Source organism: Penicillium riverlandense (assembly GCF_028828495.1).
Source record: "Penicillium riverlandense strain IBT 135883 chromosome Unknown utg000007l_segment0_segment0, whole genome shotgun sequence".
NCBI lineage: Eukaryota > Fungi > Ascomycota > Eurotiomycetes > Eurotiales > Aspergillaceae > Penicillium > Penicillium riverlandense.
This window is the reverse complement of record NW_026643198.1, coordinates 2,657,876-2,678,002: the sequence shown is the minus strand read 5'-3', so window position 1 is coordinate 2,678,002 and position 20,127 is coordinate 2,657,876. Positions and strand designations below refer to the sequence as shown.

Genomic DNA, 20,127 nt, shown 5'->3' with positions numbered 1-20,127 from the left:
CTGAGTTCAATAAGTCTGCTCTCCTCGGCGTTCACATTCAAAATAAAACCAACATCCACCGGCGAGACAACAAGAAAAATGCCCCTCACGGACCTCCCCAACGAAATCATCGCCCTACTACCACAGCACATCGACAACATCGAAACATTCACCAACGCTTCCTCATCATGCCGACTCCTACGCTACAACTTCTCCAAAACAGACCCCCGCACCATCCTCCGGCTAGCAGCGAACTCAGCACCAGTCTTCTTCTCGCCACACCCACACTTCCTAACAGCCATCACAGCCCGCAAAGCAAGTGCCTGGGCACTGGGGAATGAGTCGCGCACAGAACTTCTCAGGGAAGCATTCCAGGGCGGCATCGAGGGCTTATACTCGTTCTGTCTCGAACACTCCAGTCTGACCATGGAGGATATTCGACGCACGCACCTCGCCCGGTTCGAGATTATCAATGTCTTTTCTGATCGCATCGATAAAATGGCCGGTGACCAGTGGATGGACACGCCAAATTTCTGGAATGGCGGTGTCAGCTCGGCGTATACGCTCTACACGGATGCTGAACGAGCAGCGTTCCAGATTATTATTTATGGGGAACTATTCGCCGCCAGCATGGATGCGTTTCTGGATCCGGAGAAGAATCTGCCGTGGTTCGACATCGGTATCCGACTCGACTATTGCAAGTACTGCATCCCAGACCGGTTTTGCGATTCTTACGATGCTCAAAACGGGTCCCCAGGATTGCAAGTGCAGCCCACGGGCCCGTATTCCTACCGCAAGAATGAAATCAAGGTCTCCCCTTCACAGGATCTGGATCAGGTGTCTATGCGCCATATTACGGGCTGCGGGCGCTGGCGGCGGATGTGGGGGTCTGCGATCCGGCAGACTCTGGCCAGGGCCGAAGGGGAGGGGGAAGAGTTCACAGAGCAGAGCGAGGAAGAGGAGCATTGGAGGAAGAAGTTGCTTAGGAGGGCATTGCAGACACAGGGTCTTGAGGGGATGCAACTGGTTACAGTATCACCGGAGAAAGTGGCGCCGGAATGGGTGGAGAGGACGCGGAGGATCAAGGACCAGATTGATAAACTGGAGAAACCGCCACCCACGCAGAGGTTGGGCAACTGGGCTCAGTATCTTGTATTCTTTGCGCCGGACCTTACGAAGGAGATTAGAGTTACCATTGCAATGTATTCGGGATATGGGTCGGATCAGGATTTGGTTCTGTGATGTGTTCACGTGGAAGGATTCAATGGGCCTAGGACTAGACTATATATCGGCAGAGATCGAACCAGGGTGTGGAGCTTTCATGTAACATATGTGTGGTACTCTCAAAATCGGGGGTATGATCATCACTCAAGTCCATTTGGAGGAAGCACATGTAGTGCTTGCGTAGCATTAATGATTATCACGCTGCCAGAATGGAAGGTCTGTACTTCAAAAGGAAAATTGTGGCGGAGACGCTTAGGCCTGAAGTCTATTAGGCCGTTATATCGGACAATCTGGTCGCTAGGACTTTGGTTTGGTAGTAGTTAAACCTTACCCTTATGCGCCATGGGTATTGACATTTTCATAGGAGATCAAGGGGGCTTACCATGTTCGTTAGGCGGTACTCTATCCACGTCTTGCGAAAATCCGGAAATCTCCGATAAGCGAGAGTCTAAAATAAACTTTAGTGTCACCGGAAAGCATCGGTCACGAGCGGAATATATAAATGTTGCAATTGTTCGCGCGTGCTTCTGCCTTGGTACACTATCGCCTATCATCTTAAGTCAGCGAAGGGACGATGTCACCATGGCCGCGCTGGATAGAAATCCCTCAAGTGGGATGGAGACGCATCTCCTGGGAATTATCTGGGGTGCAACATCAATCGCCACCTTCGTCTTAGCACTGAGGGTTATAGCGAAATTAAGAATGAGACAATTTGGATGCGACGATTTGCTCATGATTTTCGCAGAAGTGAGCACCTTGACAGCCGGCAAACTTTCTCGTGTTGGTAGCTAATCAAGTTGCCTAGATTCTAGCAATAATTGGATCAAGTATGTTCACAATGGGTGTGAAGCATGGCTTTGGTCATCACGTATGGGACATTCCTCATGCAGAAGTTTCGACAGTCATCATGTACGACTATCTCACTCAAGCATTTGGTGTGGCTGCCTCATGCATGGGCCGAATATCTTTTATTTTCTACATTCTGGGCCTCCTTGGAATTGAGAGGCTTCATCGAATCATTCTGTTGCTTTTTATAAGCTTCCAATTAACTACAAATGTGGTTTCTATCCTTATAATGTTCTTGCAATGCCCAGGCCATGCTTCTGACATTTGGGGCCGACCAAGAAAAGCAGGCTGCTGGGATGTCCATGTCCAAGCATATTATGGGTATTTTCAAGGTGGTAAGATATAATGTCTTCTTTAACCGGAACGAAGATTCGTTATGCTAACGTATTGGAATTATTAAACAACTAGCCTTCAACTCTGCCACAGATCTTTACCTTGCTGCTTTTCCAGCATATATATTGTGGAATATGAATATGGATATCCGACTCAAGCTAGGTGTGATAATGCTTCTCGGGTTAGGTGTATTGTGAGTACTCTCCGGATACCTTCATTTTATCAGATTCATGGCTCACATTTTTGTTCTCATCAAGAGCTGCGGCTGCATCAGTCGTGAGAACCTTCCAAGTTCATATACTGGGAAATCCAAATAATGATCCAACTGCTGCGACTGTGGATCTCGATTATTGGTTGTACATTGAAACCAGTCTTATCATCATCGCAGCCTCAATTCCCTGCATACGCTCTCTCTTTCGTAAGCGCAAGAGCGCAAACCGCGAAAGCTCTTTTCAATTTAGCGCCAATGCAGGGTATTCTAGCCGCCTTCATCATCGGAAAGAGCAGGATTTGGTTGATGATGAGTTATGCGGCTGCCAGAACACTGCTGACCAAGACGATATCCGCAATGGCTGAGGTGTGTTGAACGAATGACCACATTTACCCAGGGCAGACCACTAGGCTGTGAGCTAAGTTGCCGGGCCGCTGCACACGCATTATTACACGAACAGACAATTTGGGCTACACCACTAAATGCCATCTCAATCGCGTTTGACAGAGCAAGCGCTTGTATCAGGGCATCGTGTCGGCAGAAAAGACGTTGCATTTATCTTGTCTAAGGAGGCTGTCATAAGCTTCTCAGCGGCGAGAATCCCGAGCATACTCCCCAGGTTGTCATCGGCTGGGTTGACAGTAGGGTACGGCAACCACAATTCCTATGTTATATCATAAGTTACCAGTTTATTTTTATACAATCAAGTGTATCGTCTATTGTTATCTTGGTCCTTTCAAGGGCCCAACTCACAGGAATGGCATATTGGTGCCGCTTTCGTGATCGGCATTAGCACAATACGAGTACGGGCGACTTTGCCGGCAAAACAAATCACAGGAGACTGAAGAGACAGATGTCATAACTCATGCAAAGCTAGGATTGGTACAAAACAATGCTGCGCTTATCGAGATCAAAAATCAACGCGAGGATCCGGCTTATTCTTTACATCAGAATTGTGCTAACCAGCGGTGGCTCCAGCCTTAGCATTGGCGTGACTGCTGCCTGCTTCATGACAGTCGCGATTGACCTTGTCGGAGTGGACCCGGGGGTCGAGCTTGTTGGCTATGTTGCTGTTATGAGGGCCGGTCGTGCTACTCTTCGTGCCTCCCTTGCCATAATTATGCACTGAGCCCAGGTGCTTATCAGGACGGGTACCTAAAAATTCAATTAGTCGTCTTATTCATAGAGATTCTACACTCGAAGTGAGCTTTACCTATGTCACTCTTGACCCGTGGGTCGAGCTTATTCGCTATGCTTGTATTGTGTGGGCCCACAGTGCCCCCTGGAGTAAGGCCATCAGTATTTGTAACATACATATAGAATCATGACTTTGATTTCTTACCGGTGTCGCTGTCGATGTGAGGCTTTAATTTATTGATAAGCTTAGAACTGTGAGGCCCTTGGTTGCTCGAGTGACTTTTCATATCGGCGATTTGGGAGAAAAGGCAGAAATAATTAAACAGGAATAGTTTAGAAAAGGCAGGCGTTCCAAGGCTCTTGCAGGGTGCCTGGTAAGGCCTATAAATATGTGTAGTTGTGTGGGGAACTATATTACGGGGTAGTGACGTCAATTTTTTTTTTTGGGTTTCATACTAGAGAATCTTGCTATAAGTTAGCCCTCCGTGGCTAAATATAGAGATAGTATACTATTTTATCTATTTTGCACTTTGAGCCCGATGTAATATAATAAGTACAAGGACAATGATCGGTTATTATCGTTCCAAACGTCAAATGGCGAAGGCTTCGGGTAAACACCAAGCAGTAGACAACTAGTTCATAACCGCAAGTCTACTTGATACATTAGAGTGGTCCCTCTGGGTCGCATTGGTGGGTTAATATATCGACACTCAAAAGCAGGGATGGCTTCGAACGATGCCAGGCCTAGAGGAGGTCCGATTGGAGGCACCCCCGGAGCACTTGTCATGTAGATCTACAATTACAATCTTGGTTTTACGCCAAGGCAGCTTTTTCAAGGCATCCGTTGATTAGAGGCTGATAGCCTCTGCCAAGCATACAGCAAACAAGAAATGAAAAAAAAAAAAAATAAATAAATAAATAAAATTCAAGACAGACTGCTAATTCACATCACCATGAGCGAAGAAGGTGGTGCAATTATGGAGTAGAGAGTCGGAAATGTTAAATAACAAAAGACTCCAACTACATCTAATCCTATCCATCACACAAATCTCGAAGGAAACCTGAGCATAGCTTGAAAAGTTTCAAGCTGGTAGAATTCGAACTGGGAGTGCTGAGAAAAACGATCTCCTAATGGTCTGTCGGTCAGAGACTAACTACTGACGCCAGTGCTTAGGATGTCGATCCTTGAAACAGTGAAGCTTTATACACTGATACAAGGCTTAATAGCTGTCCGGGGTATTCTAGCCTTCCTTCTGTAATCCCCTCACAAATTCTCCAGCTCTCTCCGAGCACCGACGAGCCTCTTTTCGAAAACCTAAAAGCCAGCCAATCATCAAAACATCATGAGGCACATTCTCCTCCACAAAGAATTCAACAGAAGTCGTGTTCTGCGGAATCTTCCGGAACAGATTTGCAAGTTCTTGGTGTTCCTGACATAGTACCTCTCGACCCCCAGAGACGATCAACACAGGGGAAGGCAAAGGAAAAGGATGTAGTATAGGGGCCACGTATTGCTCTACTGACTCGGTAATCTCCAAGTCACTAAGGAAGTGCTTCGCACCCCAGGCAGGGAATGATGGGGGAATACACTCAGTTCTGTATCTTGGGCTGTTCATCCAGGCGTCAGTGTTAAGCCCATTTGGAACATTGCACCAAGGTGAGAAGACCCAGCCGCACTTTGGTGCTGGAAGAAGAGACGGACTGTTGTATTGCACAATATACCGGAGCAGTGCCAAGACCAGATCTGCTCCACAACTGTCGCCGCTAAGCACAATGCGTGATGCTGGAATGCGCAATGTGTGAATCAGGTAGGAGTAGCCGGAAATGACGTCTTGGAGTTGTGCTGGAAACCGACCTCTCGGGTCGCCAGCTAATCGATATTGAAGAGAGAACACATAAGCCGATGGCGTGTGAGATAGAAAATTCTTGGCCAAAAAGCCACAGGACGCTGTTCGGCCGTCGCCCATTATGTACGACCCACCATGTAGGTGGAGTACGACATATTGCCCTTCGGGGATGAAAGATTCTGATGAAAAGCGCTTTGGGTACCAGGTACCTCCTGTCATCTCTGGTTCGATCTTTGGGTCTACTGCGACACCGGTGTATAGTTCACGTTTTGCAGGTTCAACGAGAACAAACCGATCGCCTTCAACATGCGGCTTTAGACTAAGAGATGGTCTCATGTGAAACGCTGTGAACAATTGCAGAGACACTTTGAGAACAGTATTTGTGAAGGCTTGCCGATATGTCCAATTCCGGTCCTGACGTTGCCCACGGCGCAGATACGCGACCGCAAAGAGGGGTAGGTGGACCACCGAAGTGTCTTTTGGCGAGGAGGGCATGAAGACTATTGTATATGAACAAACTGTCGCAATACCGAAGGTAATGAGTGATAAAGAAATGGATGGAAGTACCTCTGAAACCAAGCTTCGTCCTAATTCATATAATGAGCTTGGCTTGACGCAAAGTGGAGCGAGCATTGAAGATCAGCCTTACCATGTCTCCAACTAAAATGGGCGAAGAAACCGGTTTATGTCGATCAGGGCAATATGAAACTGGTTATTTGCCACACCTATAGGCTCTAAGCAATCGGAAGGAAAGAGGAGGCCGAGGATACCATTTCTGGCAGTTGTAACTAACGGAATTTACTATATGTAATTAGATTCCCAGGGAACAAATTTAGCACCGTGTGTGGAAGACAATCCCTCATAATTTTCGCAGTTGGATTGCGATACCGTGTGCAGTCATTATGGTAGCTGTGAGCCAATTAAAACGAGTGGCAAAACCTGCCGGTCGCATCTTAACACAACTGAAAGCTTACTGCTGGATTTCCCTGCAATTAACTCAATCTTGGCATAATCATTACAACATAGTCCATACACGTGGTCAATCCCTGTGGAGCATCGATGAAAAGAAAAAGTTTTTGCCAGTCGCATTAACTTTAGTAGGTAAATGAAACTCATCGGCAACAGCCATCGCTGTCCTGCATTTCGATATGTCACCTTCACCGTCACCTTTTTTACATATGTAGAGCTTGCTTCTTCAAGGAATCTGTCTTATGTGGGTGTCTTATGTTTGGAAAGAGGCTCGTTCTAATCACAAAAGAAATAACACTATAATATATCCCACATATCCAATCCGCGCCATAGTTATCACAAGTAAAACGATCTATACTTCGCTAGCCAGGGAGATATCCTCAGACTTCTCCTCCGCCCTATTCCTAGCATTAGACGCAGTCCCAAGCGCAAAGCTGCCATCACAGACAGGCCACTCATTCGGCCTTAGCCAATACATATCATGCGCCGGCTCGCCCTTCATGATACCACCAAAATCAAACGGATCCACAAACGTCGCCCAAGTAGACCTTTGATCAATCCAACCCGGTCCAAGGCGCTCAGTGCACCCGTCCAGATCAAGATATCGGTTCTTTTCATTGGGCAGAGACTGACCGGGATGAAGAACATTGAGCCACCAGGTGAAGACGAGCATGGGCCCGAGCTCGAAGGCGTAGAGAAACCACTCGTGGCTGAGGATGGGGCCGCAGTTCTCGCGGCATCCGATGTGGGAGAACATCTCGAATGTCTCGACGGCGCGGAAGATGCATCGCAGTAGGACGAGCGTTGAGGTCCCGTACAGGGTGATGCAGAGCTTGCGCACGTTGCGAGGGACCTTGCCGGCGCGGGCGCAGCGCCGGTGCACTGTCGCGACGATTGCAATTATGACTGTTTCGACCGCTCCCTGCAAGATCTGGCCGATGGCAATGAGCGTTCCGCCAGACTTATACTCCGAAAGACTGGACCCGGCGGAGGCATTTTTGGCCGCTCCAGCGACTGTCACACTCTCAACGGCAGCGCCGATGTAGACGAAAGTGATGAGCACACGGTTCGGGTTGAGGACTGCGTGCATGGGCAAGTAGTTCATCAGCCGACCGATAATGTTGTAGGCGGAGGCTGAGTAGATTGGCGGGCCAACGTAGATGAGGACGGTCTGCACAATATACAGATTGACGTTTGCGGGATGGTAGCTGAATATACAGCGGACGATCCATCCTGTCGTGAAGAGTACTCCTGCCCAACAGATCCAGAACGTGATACGCCAGAATTTATAGCGAATATTTTGGAAGATGTGTAGCGCCCAAGATATGCCAACGAGGGCAGCAAACACCGCGGGTAAGATGTGGCTCGGTTGGTAGATGTAGAGACTTGGTGCCTCATTTTGTGTCGTGTTTGGAGTCATGATGGTTCGCTCAATGGAGAGAATAGTACTTGAAGATGAGAGTGAAGATGCGATTGAAGGGAAGAAAGCTACCTCCCTTTTATATCTATCGATGCTCACCTTTTATAGCTGAGGCATATCCCGCCCGAAAAGTATGGCGGTACATAGATCCAGAAAAGGCTAGACTGGGCCCCATTTTCTCCCTCTGAATGAGGCGAAGCCATAGATTGCAGAGTCCTCCGGACCGAGCCAATCACATCTCCCATGCCGAGCCTTGGCGGCGGCAGGTAGCGCCAAAAGAGGTTAGACTACAGCGCACATGGGGATGACGGTGATGACTGAGATCCGCCTTTTCAGCCCTTTCTCTCACTTCAGACCCTGTGCAATAGTCTCAAACGGCCAATTCTTTTAGCACTGCCGCCGACACTGATTGAAGCTGCCACAATCCCTCAAGCGAGGGTTGTTGCGCCTTGCCGAACCCCGGCTGTCACCGAATCGGCAGTAGATCTCTCCCGCCCCCATAAATCAGATGCCAGGTGTACCCTCGGGGCGGGCATGCGATGGGTGTCGCAAGACAAAGAAAAAGGTAAGTTTTGATCTACTAGGACCATTTACTGAGCCTAGTATTTACAATATGGTCAAAGTGCGATGAAAAGCAACCGGCGTGTTCGCGATGTATCCGCCTGAAGATACCCTGTGTGGGGTCAGGCCAAAGAAGATACAAATTCAAGGAAGGGAATCGATTTCCGAAATCCCCGAAGAGCGACGACGGGATTGTGGAGCGCAGAACGTTGGCAATGAACCAGGTCCAATTTTTTGCTGCTACCCCTTCGCCAACGCCCAGCAACGAATTGAACAAATTGTCTATTGCCTTCATACACACCATTAAAAGAACCACTGATCTAAGATATAACCTCTGGTGGGCATTTGGCATGTTCCTCGAAGATATCCCTCAACGTCTCGGTTCCAATGAAGCACTAGACCACTCTGTCGACGCATTGACCAGCGCACACGCAAGTTTTTCTATTGACCGCGTCCCCTCAGTGGACGCGCTGGCGAAATATTGTCGCGCTTTAAGATCACTTCGTTCTTGTCTTGACGATCCTGTCACGGCGCAGTCTCCTAGCACGCTTGGCGCGATCATGGTCTTGATATCCTGTCAGGGCTTCATCGGCGGCGGACTTAGAGGTTCCTTCACCGGTCATGCCGAAGGCGCCACGCGCATTCTCAAAGCTCGAAAGTACTTCATGCCCCGTGATGAATTTGAGCGCAAGGTGTTTTTGTCTTTGCGTGGTACTGTGGTAGGTCTTCTACCTTCAAAAGTGTTTGTCCGTGCTGATGGTGCTGTTTAAGCTATTCGAGGGTCTACTAAACCCGAAAATATCCCTGAGCCCCGAAGAATGGGACGATTTGGTTGCCAGTGAATTAGACCAAGAAACTCCCGAAGGCAAGATTCTTCAATATCTGTCGCGGGCGCCAGGTATAATGCGACGAGGGAAGGAGGCATTGCGCTTAGGCCACGACATCACAGACATTCGAAACGAGACACGATCAATCTACGAGGCATGCAAAAGCATCCTGGACAAATTAAAAGCCAGAGACGCAGCTGGTACACTTCCCGGGGTTGGCCCAACGTCACCAGCTATAGCTACAATACTACACGCCCACGTTCAACGTACCTACGGCATAGGTCTTGCTATCACCTTCTTTTTTAATTGCATGCTGAGTGCATTAGATCCAAACGACATACTCCTTGCGTCTGAAGCGACAGATTTTGCTCAAGAAGTTGTCTCTCTGGCCTATCGTTCTGCAGTTTATCGGCCGATAGGCGCTGGCTACATTGTCATTGTGCTTCATATTGCGTTGGCAGGAACCACTAATCCCCAAATGCAGGAATATCTGAAATATGCTATGGATGAGTATCAAAAGGACAGGATCTTTGGAACTGAGACCCTTAGTGGACAGGATGTGCTGCAAAACACTGCTCGGTATATGCGGTTTGGTATGGCTCCTCTAGCAGACACTATAGCAGATACGATAGACGCCTAGTTGTTTTCTTTACGCATCAATTTAAATCAACTTATGACATATTTCGGCTTAGGTCGGAATAACAGCTGGCAACGAGTCAAACTCCGGGGAATCTACAGAACCATACTTTAAGTAGAGCAGTATAAACATATGTAACAGGGTTGATCAACTAAATACTCGGCTCGAAATTGATAGACACTTTAAGCGCTTGCCCGGCAACCACGCCGTCAAGACGAAGCAGGAAGAATCCAAGTAGTAACAGAGGTCTCCGGAACGTTGCCGCTCCAGGTCTCTCCGCTTTCTGTCGTGACTGTCACATAAACATCGTTGCCGAAAGTATTCTCAATTACCACCGTTCTAGTACCGTCCGGGTTCAAAGAAGCCACAGATTGAATACCGGTACCTCCAGAGTAAGTATAGCTCCCAGTGCCATCCAGCACAATAGCACCAGAAGGCATGAACTTGCTGAACTGTGCCATCATATAATAAGCCGTGTTGAAGGTATAACTGCCACCGTTGACAGTAACCAAACCCTGGCAGGTACCACAGCCACCGCTAGAAAGATGGGGACCATCATCGGAGTTCGTGCCTAGAGTCCAAGCCGCAACGCCAGAAGCCCAGTTCTGCAGGGGACCCATGGTAAAATCGGCGGCTTGGTTCCATGATCCGGATGCCGGGGTCCAGCATTCTGTCATGTACTGGTTGACATTCGGGTTGGTGTCGTGGAAATCGGTGAGTGTTGTCCAGTTAACGTTGGTCGCATAGCAATGCCAGGCAACGGTGTCAACATAGTCGCTGGCCGTATTGAGGACAGTTTGAGGGTATGAAGTCACATCTAGTTGTATCTCATGAGCATGCGTGCCGATTCCAAAAACATTCGTACATACCGGTATTGTGATCATATGCCCATATGTCTGTATCCAAACCAGCACTGGCAAGCGCGGGCCCAACATAGTTCTGAATAAGCTGTGCCGACTCATCCGCATAGACGTACATAGTGGGATATCCATCTTGGCTGTTCAACGGCTCATTCTGGATCGTGATTGCGTCGATATGGGCCCCAAGGTTCTCAAACGCCTGGATATATTTGACAAAGTACTGGGCAAATGCACTGGAGTACCCTGTACTCCCAGTGCCGGCGCTGGTCAAGTAGCCGTCGTTCAAGTTGTTATTGTCCGTGTTTCCGTCAATCACACCGTTCAACTTCATCCAGCCGGGGGCGCTCCAGGGCGATCCAAAAATGGTCAGTTTGGACTGCAGCTTCTTCATTGATGCCAGCATGGCCGCCATTGCATTCCCGCGGTCGCCGAGATTGAAGTTCGACAGATCTGGGTCAGAGCTATTTCCATTGTCGTCGTAGGTGTATGCCGGATCACCAGACAAGTCAGAGGCTCCGATGGTATGGCGCATCAAAGCGAAGTCAGCGCCAGAGGAAGTCATCAAATCATTGAGCAGTGACTGGAGCGTCGAGCTGTCGAGCGTGTTGAATGAGGTCACAGTTGCATCGGTGACGGCGGCGCCAAATCCGACAATGGTCTGTTTGTGTCCGGAGGAGGTATCGTCAATGGTCAGCTGCCAAGTCGATTCAGAGCCTGCACTGCCATTGCCTTGGACTGGCGCTGCGATGGAGGACAGTTTATAGTTGCCTCCGGAGTTAGAGCAGTATGCCGAGGCAGATGATGCTCTCTTTTCGGGCATGGCATGGCTCAACCCAGCGAGGACAAGAGCGGTACTGAGGTGGGTGAGCATCTTGACTGCAGTGAGATTCGTCAAGACCTAATGGGGAGTTTGTTGACGATATTGAGTTGTCGGTGGCCCCTTGGCTTTCTTATACAAGGCTCACGGGTAATCAGCCTTGATTAGTTGCAGAAGATTGATGCTACACTGCCACCAGCTAATGCACACCATCTGGTAAGAAAGTCGGAATAAAAAGACCAGTTTCTGTTTTGGTATCCTTGCCACGCCCCCAAACTCACTGCCTCATCAGGGGTCGGTGGAGCAAGAGCCTGGTCAATAATTACTCCGCTTTTCTTCATGCCCCGCAAAAGTAATCAATCACAGCACGCACTGCCACAGATTGGAAACGCGCTAATGACGCACCTTGAGTTGCTTGGTCTCGGTGCCTACTTGTAGGATCCGAAGTACCATTGGATAGTGACAATCGACATATGCAGGGACTGGGGTTGCTTCTAGATTTGAATTCTTCATAGCGAGCATGCAGCTTCTTTCTTGGCCAATTAGAACAGTTGGTGTGTTGCCTAAATGACCCGGACTTTTAATAAACATAAAACCCCGCGCTCCCTTGGGCAAGGTTGCCGAATATTACTGTTTAAAGTAAGTCCGCCAAGGCACTAGAATGTTCTCGACAGTGAAACATTACGACTGTCCCCGGGTATCTGTGAGCGCATATATGGAGGACGATCCTTTCGTCGCGGAGTATCGGAAATGTTACCTGCTCACATTGGTCACTGAGTAACATCTGGGTATGCATACTTCTCAAGTAAACTAGGTAATAAGCTTTGGTGCGATGGATTTAGGTGTACAGATAATGTCAGTGGCTGCGCAGAGTAGGTGATCTTCAAGAGGAACAGACTGTATATACGCGATTAATAGAAATGATTTCAATACGGTCTGAATGGGTCATTGAAAACCTCGATTTAAACTCATGATGGCAAAACCCTAAATCAAGAAGCCATGGGGACTAGGATGTGAACCCTACCCCTACTGCATATGTCCTGGCAGTCCGAATGTGTCCCAATCTAGAATCAGGCACTCAGGCACTCAATCCTCTTCGGATTGCCCAGTCCCGTAGTGAACTGATCATGTTTGACCTATTAGCAATTGTTTACTCGTAACTATAAAAACCCCTTTCCAAAGATTTAACTCTCTGATAAATATTCAAATTGAAAAATTCATTGCCAACATGACATCGAAGGGCATGATCTTACCTGCCCACTCTTACTACCAGATTGACCTTTAGATAGCGGGTTACCTAGCCAATGAATGTGACACTTTAACACTGTTGTTTACTTTTTCTACTGGATGTACTGCTATATTTTCAGTCACCTACCTGATGGTAATCAAAGTTCACCCACGCATATCTTCTGGTGACTTATGGACGGTCCTTTGGTTTGTCTTATGTATCACGACCAAACTATTCAACTATAAAGGGAATGAAAGTAAACTAATTAGGCAGCTGCATCCAGCTCTTCCTTGAAGGCTTCTTTGTCTATAATTCCAAACAAATGCCTGGTATGCAAGATCTCTTTGGGCAACTCTGGAAAGTATATTCGCTGTCTGACAGCCGATACCAGACCCAAGATGCATTCGTGTTGGGCATGGAGGCTATCACTTCCGTTTGCTGGGGACCTCTGTCGTTTGTCCTCGCACTCATGATCATGACACAAAATACTCCCCGCTATCCATTTCAAGTTGTTGTTTCTCTCGGCCAACTTTATGGTGATGTTTTGTATTATGCTACCAGCCTGTTTGATCACTATATACTGGGACTGTCGTACTCGAGACCAGAAGGGGTCTTTTTTTGGGACTTATTTGTGTTCCTCAATGCCTTCTGGATTGTAATCCCTCTATGTGAGTTTCAAACACATAATTTGGATCTCGCACTAGCTGATTATTGGCCAGATCTATTGTACACCGGTGTGTTAGCTTGCAAAAGAGCATTTGAGGCTCTAGCGGTGTCGGAAGCAAAGAACCTTCGGAATACACCTCAATCAGGCAAAAATATTACACCAAAGAGCGAGTAACACGGTTTGAAGACGGTATATAATGCTTAAAGAATCGGATAGCATAGAACAGAAAAGGATATCAAAGGTCCTCCTCCTCTTCGGCTAATTGACATGAATCATCCCTTCCTTGGCAATCACTTCGTGTCTATCGTAGCTACACTGTTGGTAATTCTCTTAACATTCAGTAGGCGGATTCTGAGGTATAAGTTTTGGGTGGAAGGGCGAGCCATATGCAGGTGTCGGATCATGGATATATCACTTTTCTATACGGTCATCTTCAAATTTCCTGCCATGTTCTTGGTAAAAGGTTGCACTTGGGGAAGCGTTCGATCCCCATAGCCATATATAGCTGCCTTCCTTTCCTCAGGTATAGTACCGTGTGTCGATCCCTGGCATTGATTTCGGGCTCCAACATCACCATTCGACAGTTGTTGGCACTGATTTCTATACGTAGTAGCGCCCGATGTTTCTCCAATTGATGAATTCCATTCCACTATCCCAAGTGTAAGCTTCAAATTGAAGTTAGCAAGAGGTGCCATAAATACCTGGTTCTGAATTGTTGCAAACAAGTACTATTGGCTGGCCCTGCTGATCGCCCTCAGGCTTCTTCTCGGCTTTCATCCGCATGTCCCATCGCCTTTTTGAGCGCGGCGGAATTGACTCCTTTACCGGTTTCTCGGCGCCAGAGAATCGGCCTCGCGACGCAACGCCTGTTCCCCAGCGTAGGCGGATCTCATACCCTTCGCACGTAATTCCACGAGAGGTGCATCTCTGACAGGCCGGACGAATTTCATCGCACTGAATCCGCTTTCTCTTGCATGTCCAACAGCCTTTGTGGGATCGATGATGGGTACTGATTTGCTTGATGCGAGGGCCATCCATTGGGAATGGTTATTTAAATGGGTAAGAAAATACTGGTGGATATTATCTTGTTTGAAATCATTGCAACGGCAGGACATTTCATTCTGATCATATATGCTTGAGCTAATGCTGAGCGATTTTCTTATTGGGTGAGCAAAGACCTCAAATGCCGGTGGTCATTGTGAGATCCTCTAGCCCCAATAGGGAGCGGCTTCCGGGAATACCGACTATTTTATATGTTGAGCAAATTCCCTCGCGCTGAAGTTGCGACCGTGACGTGAAGCAGTTTGTTGTTCTTCTAAATGTCCCCAGATCGGTTGGCAGCACCCCAGGTGGAGCCCTGTCGACGATTATGGAAGGTACAGCCAAGTGCCACAGTGCGGCTCCACAGATTTTGTCATCAGTATGTGTAACCCGGACAGGAACTGGTGATAGCCGGTGAAGTGTTTCTACACTTATAGCAGAATTATTGTGAGCTAGGGGAATAACCTAGAATCACAGTTAAGGTTGGAAGCAAAGTTTGCGATTGAGACACTCCAAGAGTTCCAATGGCGGGTTGACCCGACGGTACATATCTCGGTCTTGCCACCGTACACATCGGACCCAGAAACCAATGTACAATACCTAAAAAAAGGTGTGTGTCAGGGAATCGGCAGTCGAAGCCAATCTCTTTCGCTGCAGAAATTCCTCTAGCGCCGAGGATCCATATCGCATCGAATCTTCGTCACCATCTGATATCATCTCGAAAACTACCCGTTTCGCCACCGCCTCAACTTTCCACACGAGGACTACTTTCTCTTCAGAGTTCAACGTGGAGAGCAAGGATTAGGCATCAGTAAGAGATGCAAGCTTTTGTTTCGCGTAATTTTATCCATTTGACCGGGGTCGTGGATACGTAAAAGTGGACCAGAACCGGTGAACCTGGGAAGAACTCTGCTCCATACGGAGCTCCCACACAACTCGGTGAGACCCATGGGGTCCCCACGAAAGAGTCAAAAAAGAACCCCAGGCCACAAGAGTCTCCAGAAGCACATACTCGGTTGCGAATGGAAATATTCTTAGCTTTGCGTTACGGTCTCATCACACACGGCCAGAAGCTACAGATCTGGGATCAAAGCTGGCGGAAATCGCCTTGCTAGCACTGGGGAAAAAAATCTGAACTACTTTTTTCACGTTCTGCTTTGCTCTCATCATCTTCACGACACAATGGATTCCGAACTCGAAACAAGCAAACCAGTTGACCAAAACATCGACGATGCATACGACCTCGCCGCCATGGGCCATGACCAGAGTCTCACCCGCAAGTTCAACATCTGGAGCATGCTGGCACTCGCATTCTGCGTCTTAGGAACGTGGTCCACCTTCGCCCAAGATTTGTCCGACGGCCTGGTCAACGGCGGGCCAGTTTCGATTCTTTGGGGACTCGCACTCGTCACGTTTTGCAACACCTGCGTCGCTTTTTCCCTGGGAGAAATCTGCAGTAGCATGCCCACTGCATTGGGTCAGGCATATTGGATCTATCGACTATGGAGTTCACCATGGGGCCGCTTCGCCTCATACATGTGCGCGTGGATTAATGTATTTGGCTGGTGGACCCTTGCCGCGTCACAGGTGGCGTTCATGGCCAACTTCATCTTGGGAATGAAGGTCATGTTCAATGAAGAGTGGAAAGGCGCTTCGCAGGGCTGGCTGGAGTTTGTCGTCTATATCGGTGCGGTTTTCGGTCTCACCTTGATAAATGTGGTTGGGTGTCGACGGGAGAAGTTCCTGCCCTGGCTGAACAACTTTGTTGGAGTTTGGTTCTTCGGCCTTTTCTTCGTCTTTTCGCTGGCCCTGCTTATCTCTGTCGGAGCCAAGCCCGGTCTCTCTTTCCAGCACGGTTCCTTCGTGTTCGGGAAATGGATTAATAACACTGGTTGGCCTGATGGTGTGGTGTGGTTTATGGGCTTGGTGCAAGCGGCATACGGTCTGACTGCATTTGACGCTGTTATTCACCTTGTGGAAGAAATTCCCGCCCCTCGGAAAAATGCTCCCAAGGTCATTTACATGGCTGTGCTCTCGGGGGCGGTAAGCGGCTTCATTCTTATGATTGTCTGTCTGTTCTGCATTCAGAAAGTGAATCAAGTCATCAACTCCCCCAGCGGCCTGCCGTTTATGGATCTTGTCCAGGATACCGTTGGCCTAAATGGTGGCGCAGTTCTTATGGCCTTATTCATTCTCAATGGCCTAGGTCAAGCAGTGAGCATTGTGACCACTGCCTCTCGCCTCACCTGGGGCTTTGCTCGCGATGGCGGGCTACCGTTCAGTGGATACCTGTCTCACGTCAGCCCATACTGGAAAGCTCCCGTGCGAGCTCTCTGGTTTCAGGGAGCTCTAATTGCTCTAGTCGGAGTCCTATTCCTCTTCGCCCAGACAGTGTTGAATGCCATCCTCAGCGTCAGCACTATCGCCCTAACAATCTCCTACGGACTCCCGATTCTAACATTGATGGCGGTTGGACGAGACAAACTCCCTCCGGGTGGTCAATTCCGTCTCGGACGATGGGGCACACCGATCAACTGGGTCAGTCTTATTTACTGCTGCATCACCACCGTTTTCTTCTTTTTCCCCAGCTCACCCAAGCCCACTGGGGCTGGGATGAACTACGCCATTGCAGTTTTCGGAGTGATGCTTTTGATTGCGCTTTCTTTCTGGTTCATCCAAGGAAGCCGAACCTACCTAAACACAGAAGAATCAATGGCTCCGGTGCTTCAGGCACAGGAAGGGGCATTCAATGAGCCGCCGGTTCCGGACCCCACGAAGGAGGACAAATAATACCTGAGGTGGTGATGGCTAGGTTTTGCCAATATTGAGGTTATGGATTTTACGGTTCGGAGATCCGCTGTTATTGTTGGGCATACTGACGGTTTGGGGTACATAGAATAGAACGGAAAATAGACCGGATATTTATAAATGTAAGATACTATAAATACCCTATAAATAGTCTTAGCTATAGACAGTATAATCTAGGTTTCAAGTAGTCTACTACAAATACCCTTATAGGAAATCTGTCGCGAGATACGGGTGATGGCATATGATATCCCGCTTTCAATCTCGCCTAGAAGCTCCTCCAGCTTTCACTTATTCTGAGCTTTCGTTTGGCTCTGCGCAACGAAGAAGCTGACCATATGTATGTCACTTCAACGATCAAACATACGTTTATGTTTTCGTTGTCAGATATACTTCCCCGGCCTCTTTCAGCAATATTGAGTTATTTAAGTTAACAGAAGCACATATTCTCTCAGTAATAAATACCTCAATCGATGAGCGGCGGAGGAAGTTGCATTGCGCCTAGGAAGACTGGATAATAGGCACCTGTATTTGTATCTATGCGCCATTTGTTTGCCCGTCGAGAAAAGCCACGGCATTTTCTCCCATCCAAATTCTCACTTAGACCCTTCCCAGGATTTTTTGGATTCTTCAACAAGGTTTTGACATTCAGGATCTCATAACAATCTAAATACTAAATATACAGACGCAAGCTCACAGCTTGGATTTCATGTTCACATGGACGGCCTTGACATTTGAATACGCAGCCAAACCGGCCTCACCCAATTCCCGACCAATACCGCTCTGCTTGACACCACCGAAGGGGATGCGCCAGTCACTGTCGTTGCTCGAGTTGACCCAGACCATACCGGCCTCGATCTTCTTCGCGACGCGATGCGCGCGAGTCAGGTTTGTGGTGAACAGGGCACTTCCCAAGCCATATGTGGAATCGTTAGCCATGGCAATCGCGTCTTCCTCGTTCTTGAACCGGGCAATCACCACGAAAGGACCAAAGACCTCTTCCTGGTAGATGCGCATCTTGGGCGTCACATCCGTGAACACGGTCGGCTCGACGAAAAAGCCCTTGCCGTCAGCGACCTTGAATGGCTTGCCGCCGTACGCGAGGGTTGCCTTTTCGGACTGCCCGACGTTTACATACGACATAATGCGGTCGTACTGGGCCTGCGTCACTTGCGGGCCCTGGAAAGTGCTCTCTTCGAACGGATCGCCGACCTTGGAGACATTCTTGACTTGCGCCTTGAATGCAGCAAGGAACTTGTCGTAGATCTCGTCCTGGACCAGAATCCGCGACGTCGCGGTACAGATCTGGCCTTGGTTGTACATGATGCCGATGTGTGCCCATTCCACTGCTTGCTCGAGGTCCGCGTCGTTGAAAACGATCAGTGGGCTCTTACCGCCAGTCTCCAGAGTAATATTCTTCAGGTTTGAGCTGGCCATCTTCATGATGTGTTTCGCCGTCGCGGTGCTTCCCGTGAACGCGATCTTGTCAACGTCCATGTGCGACGCGAGTGCAGCACCGGCAATGCTGCCATGGCCGTTGACGATGTTCACAACACCGGGCGGGAAGCCAGCTTCCACAATCAGATTGGCCAGGAAGAGGATTGACAGCGGTGTCTGCTCGGCGGGCTTGAGCACAACAGTGTTACCGCACGCCAGCGCGGGACCGAGCTTCCAGGCTGCCATGGAGAGAGGGAAATTCCATCTAAATGGTGCGTTAGGACTATATCTCAGGTCACAAGATATCCTCTTACTTACGGGATGATTTGCCCGCAAACTCCAACCGGTTCCCTCAGAGTGTATCCGAACTTATCGGGAGTGGTCTCGATCACCTGGCCAAACACCTTGTCGGCAAAGCCAGCATAGTACCGGATGGTCTCGGAGGTCTCAGTAAGGTCATCATTCAGCGAAACCAAGTACGGCTTGCCATTGTCGATTGTCTCGATGGTCGCCAGAGTCTTCTTGTTCTCGTCGATCAACTGGCTTAGACGGGTCATCAAGCGGCCGCGCTCGGAGGCTGGGAGTTCCCTCCAGTCTGGATTGTTGAGAGCTGCGCGCGCAGCCTTGACGGCGGTGTCGACATCCTGCTCCGAAGCCGCATAGACCGAGGTGATCTCCTTGGCTGTTCTGCGATTTGGGTTGTCAGATTTGGAGATCGCATATACATGCAGAGAGAACATACGAAGGGTTGATGCTAGTAATCTTCTCGCCATTCGACGACTTCACCCACTGGTTGTTAATGAACAGACCCGTGGGCTGCGACCAGGTGTGGCCGTTGGGCGCCGTGAGCTGAACTGTCAATCCGGACATGATGTGAAATGCGCTAGAACAGAAGGTCTTTGTCACGAAGGATGGGATGGCAAAAGCAAACGCTGCAAGACCGCAAGTTATTAAAGTCAGCCGTTGGAAATGTTGAAGCTACATCATTGCTATCGCACCCGGTGTCGGCTGGACATGCCATTTCGGGGCAACCGGGTCAGAGGTCCATCTGCAGCAGATTTAGGCTGGAAAGACAGCTCCACACTGAATCCACTTGGCATGGAGTACTCCAGATTGAGAGCGGGACTCAAGACACGATGAGTTTCGGGGCGGAGGAGCAAATCACGGTGATTCGAAAAGAGCCCTAAGAGGCCAAACCTAAAGAGGCAAGTCCAGCCCCGTCCGTGCTCGCTTGGACTTCTCAGAGTGTACACTGACAGCTAATAAGCCGACAGATAGGAA

At 48.8% G+C, this 20,127-nt stretch overlaps 8 protein-coding genes across 8 annotated transcripts; 4 read left to right on the top strand and 4 right to left on the bottom strand.

The window, feature by feature from the left end:
* Positions 1–78: 78 nt before the first annotated feature.
* Positions 79–1,221, top strand: N7474_008660 (uncharacterized protein; the record flags this gene model as incomplete). Its single annotated transcript, XM_057200070.1, has 1 exon — positions 79–1,221. The coding sequence occupies one exon, from the start codon at positions 79–81 to the stop codon at positions 1,219–1,221; it is 1,143 nt and encodes a 380-aa protein (XP_057050771.1).
* An 820-nt stretch (positions 1,222–2,041) lies between these two features.
* N7474_008659 (uncharacterized protein) lies at positions 2,042–2,579 on the top strand (the record flags this gene model as incomplete). The annotated part of the gene is made up of 2 exons (XM_057200069.1): positions 2,042–2,384; positions 2,458–2,579. 2 exons carry the CDS (start codon positions 2,042–2,044, stop codon positions 2,577–2,579), a joined length of 465 nt encoding a protein of 154 aa, XP_057050770.1.
* Positions 2,580–4,971: 2,392 nt separating this feature from the next.
* On the bottom strand, positions 4,972–6,072 carry N7474_008658 (alpha/beta hydrolase; the record flags this gene model as incomplete). The annotated part of the gene is made up of 1 exon (XM_057200068.1): positions 4,972–6,072. One exon carries the CDS (start codon positions 6,070–6,072, stop codon positions 4,972–4,974), a length of 1,101 nt encoding a protein of 366 aa, XP_057050769.1.
* An 826-nt stretch (positions 6,073–6,898) lies between these two features.
* N7474_008657 (uncharacterized protein) lies at positions 6,899–7,966 on the bottom strand (the record flags this gene model as incomplete). Its single annotated transcript, XM_057200067.1, has 1 exon — positions 6,899–7,966. One exon carries the CDS (start codon positions 7,964–7,966, stop codon positions 6,899–6,901), a length of 1,068 nt encoding a protein of 355 aa, XP_057050768.1.
* Positions 7,967–8,474: 508 nt separating this feature from the next.
* Positions 8,475–9,994, top strand: N7474_008656 (Zn(II)2Cys6 transcription factor; the record flags this gene model as incomplete). The annotated part of the gene is made up of 3 exons (XM_057200066.1): positions 8,475–8,531; positions 8,590–9,246; positions 9,299–9,994. 3 exons carry the CDS (start codon positions 8,475–8,477, stop codon positions 9,992–9,994), a joined length of 1,410 nt encoding a protein of 469 aa, XP_057050767.1.
* Positions 9,995–10,200: 206 nt separating this feature from the next.
* N7474_008655 (glycoside hydrolase family 30 protein) lies at positions 10,201–11,722 on the bottom strand (the record flags this gene model as incomplete). The annotated part of the gene is made up of 2 exons (XM_057200065.1): positions 10,201–10,808; positions 10,861–11,722. The coding sequence occupies 2 exons, from the start codon at positions 11,720–11,722 to the stop codon at positions 10,201–10,203; spliced, it is 1,470 nt and encodes a 489-aa protein (XP_057050766.1).
* A 4,064-nt stretch (positions 11,723–15,786) lies between these two features.
* On the top strand, positions 15,787–17,394 carry N7474_008654 (uncharacterized protein; the record flags this gene model as incomplete). The annotated part of the gene is made up of 1 exon (XM_057200064.1): positions 15,787–17,394. The coding sequence occupies one exon, from the start codon at positions 15,787–15,789 to the stop codon at positions 17,392–17,394; it is 1,608 nt and encodes a 535-aa protein (XP_057050765.1).
* Positions 17,395–18,102: 708 nt separating this feature from the next.
* On the bottom strand, positions 18,103–19,716 carry N7474_008653 (uncharacterized protein; the record flags this gene model as incomplete). Its single annotated transcript, XM_057200063.1, has 3 exons — positions 18,103–19,111; positions 19,165–19,533; positions 19,589–19,716. The coding sequence occupies 3 exons, from the start codon at positions 19,714–19,716 to the stop codon at positions 18,103–18,105; spliced, it is 1,506 nt and encodes a 501-aa protein (XP_057050764.1).
* Between the last annotated feature and the right edge of the window lie 411 nt (positions 19,717–20,127).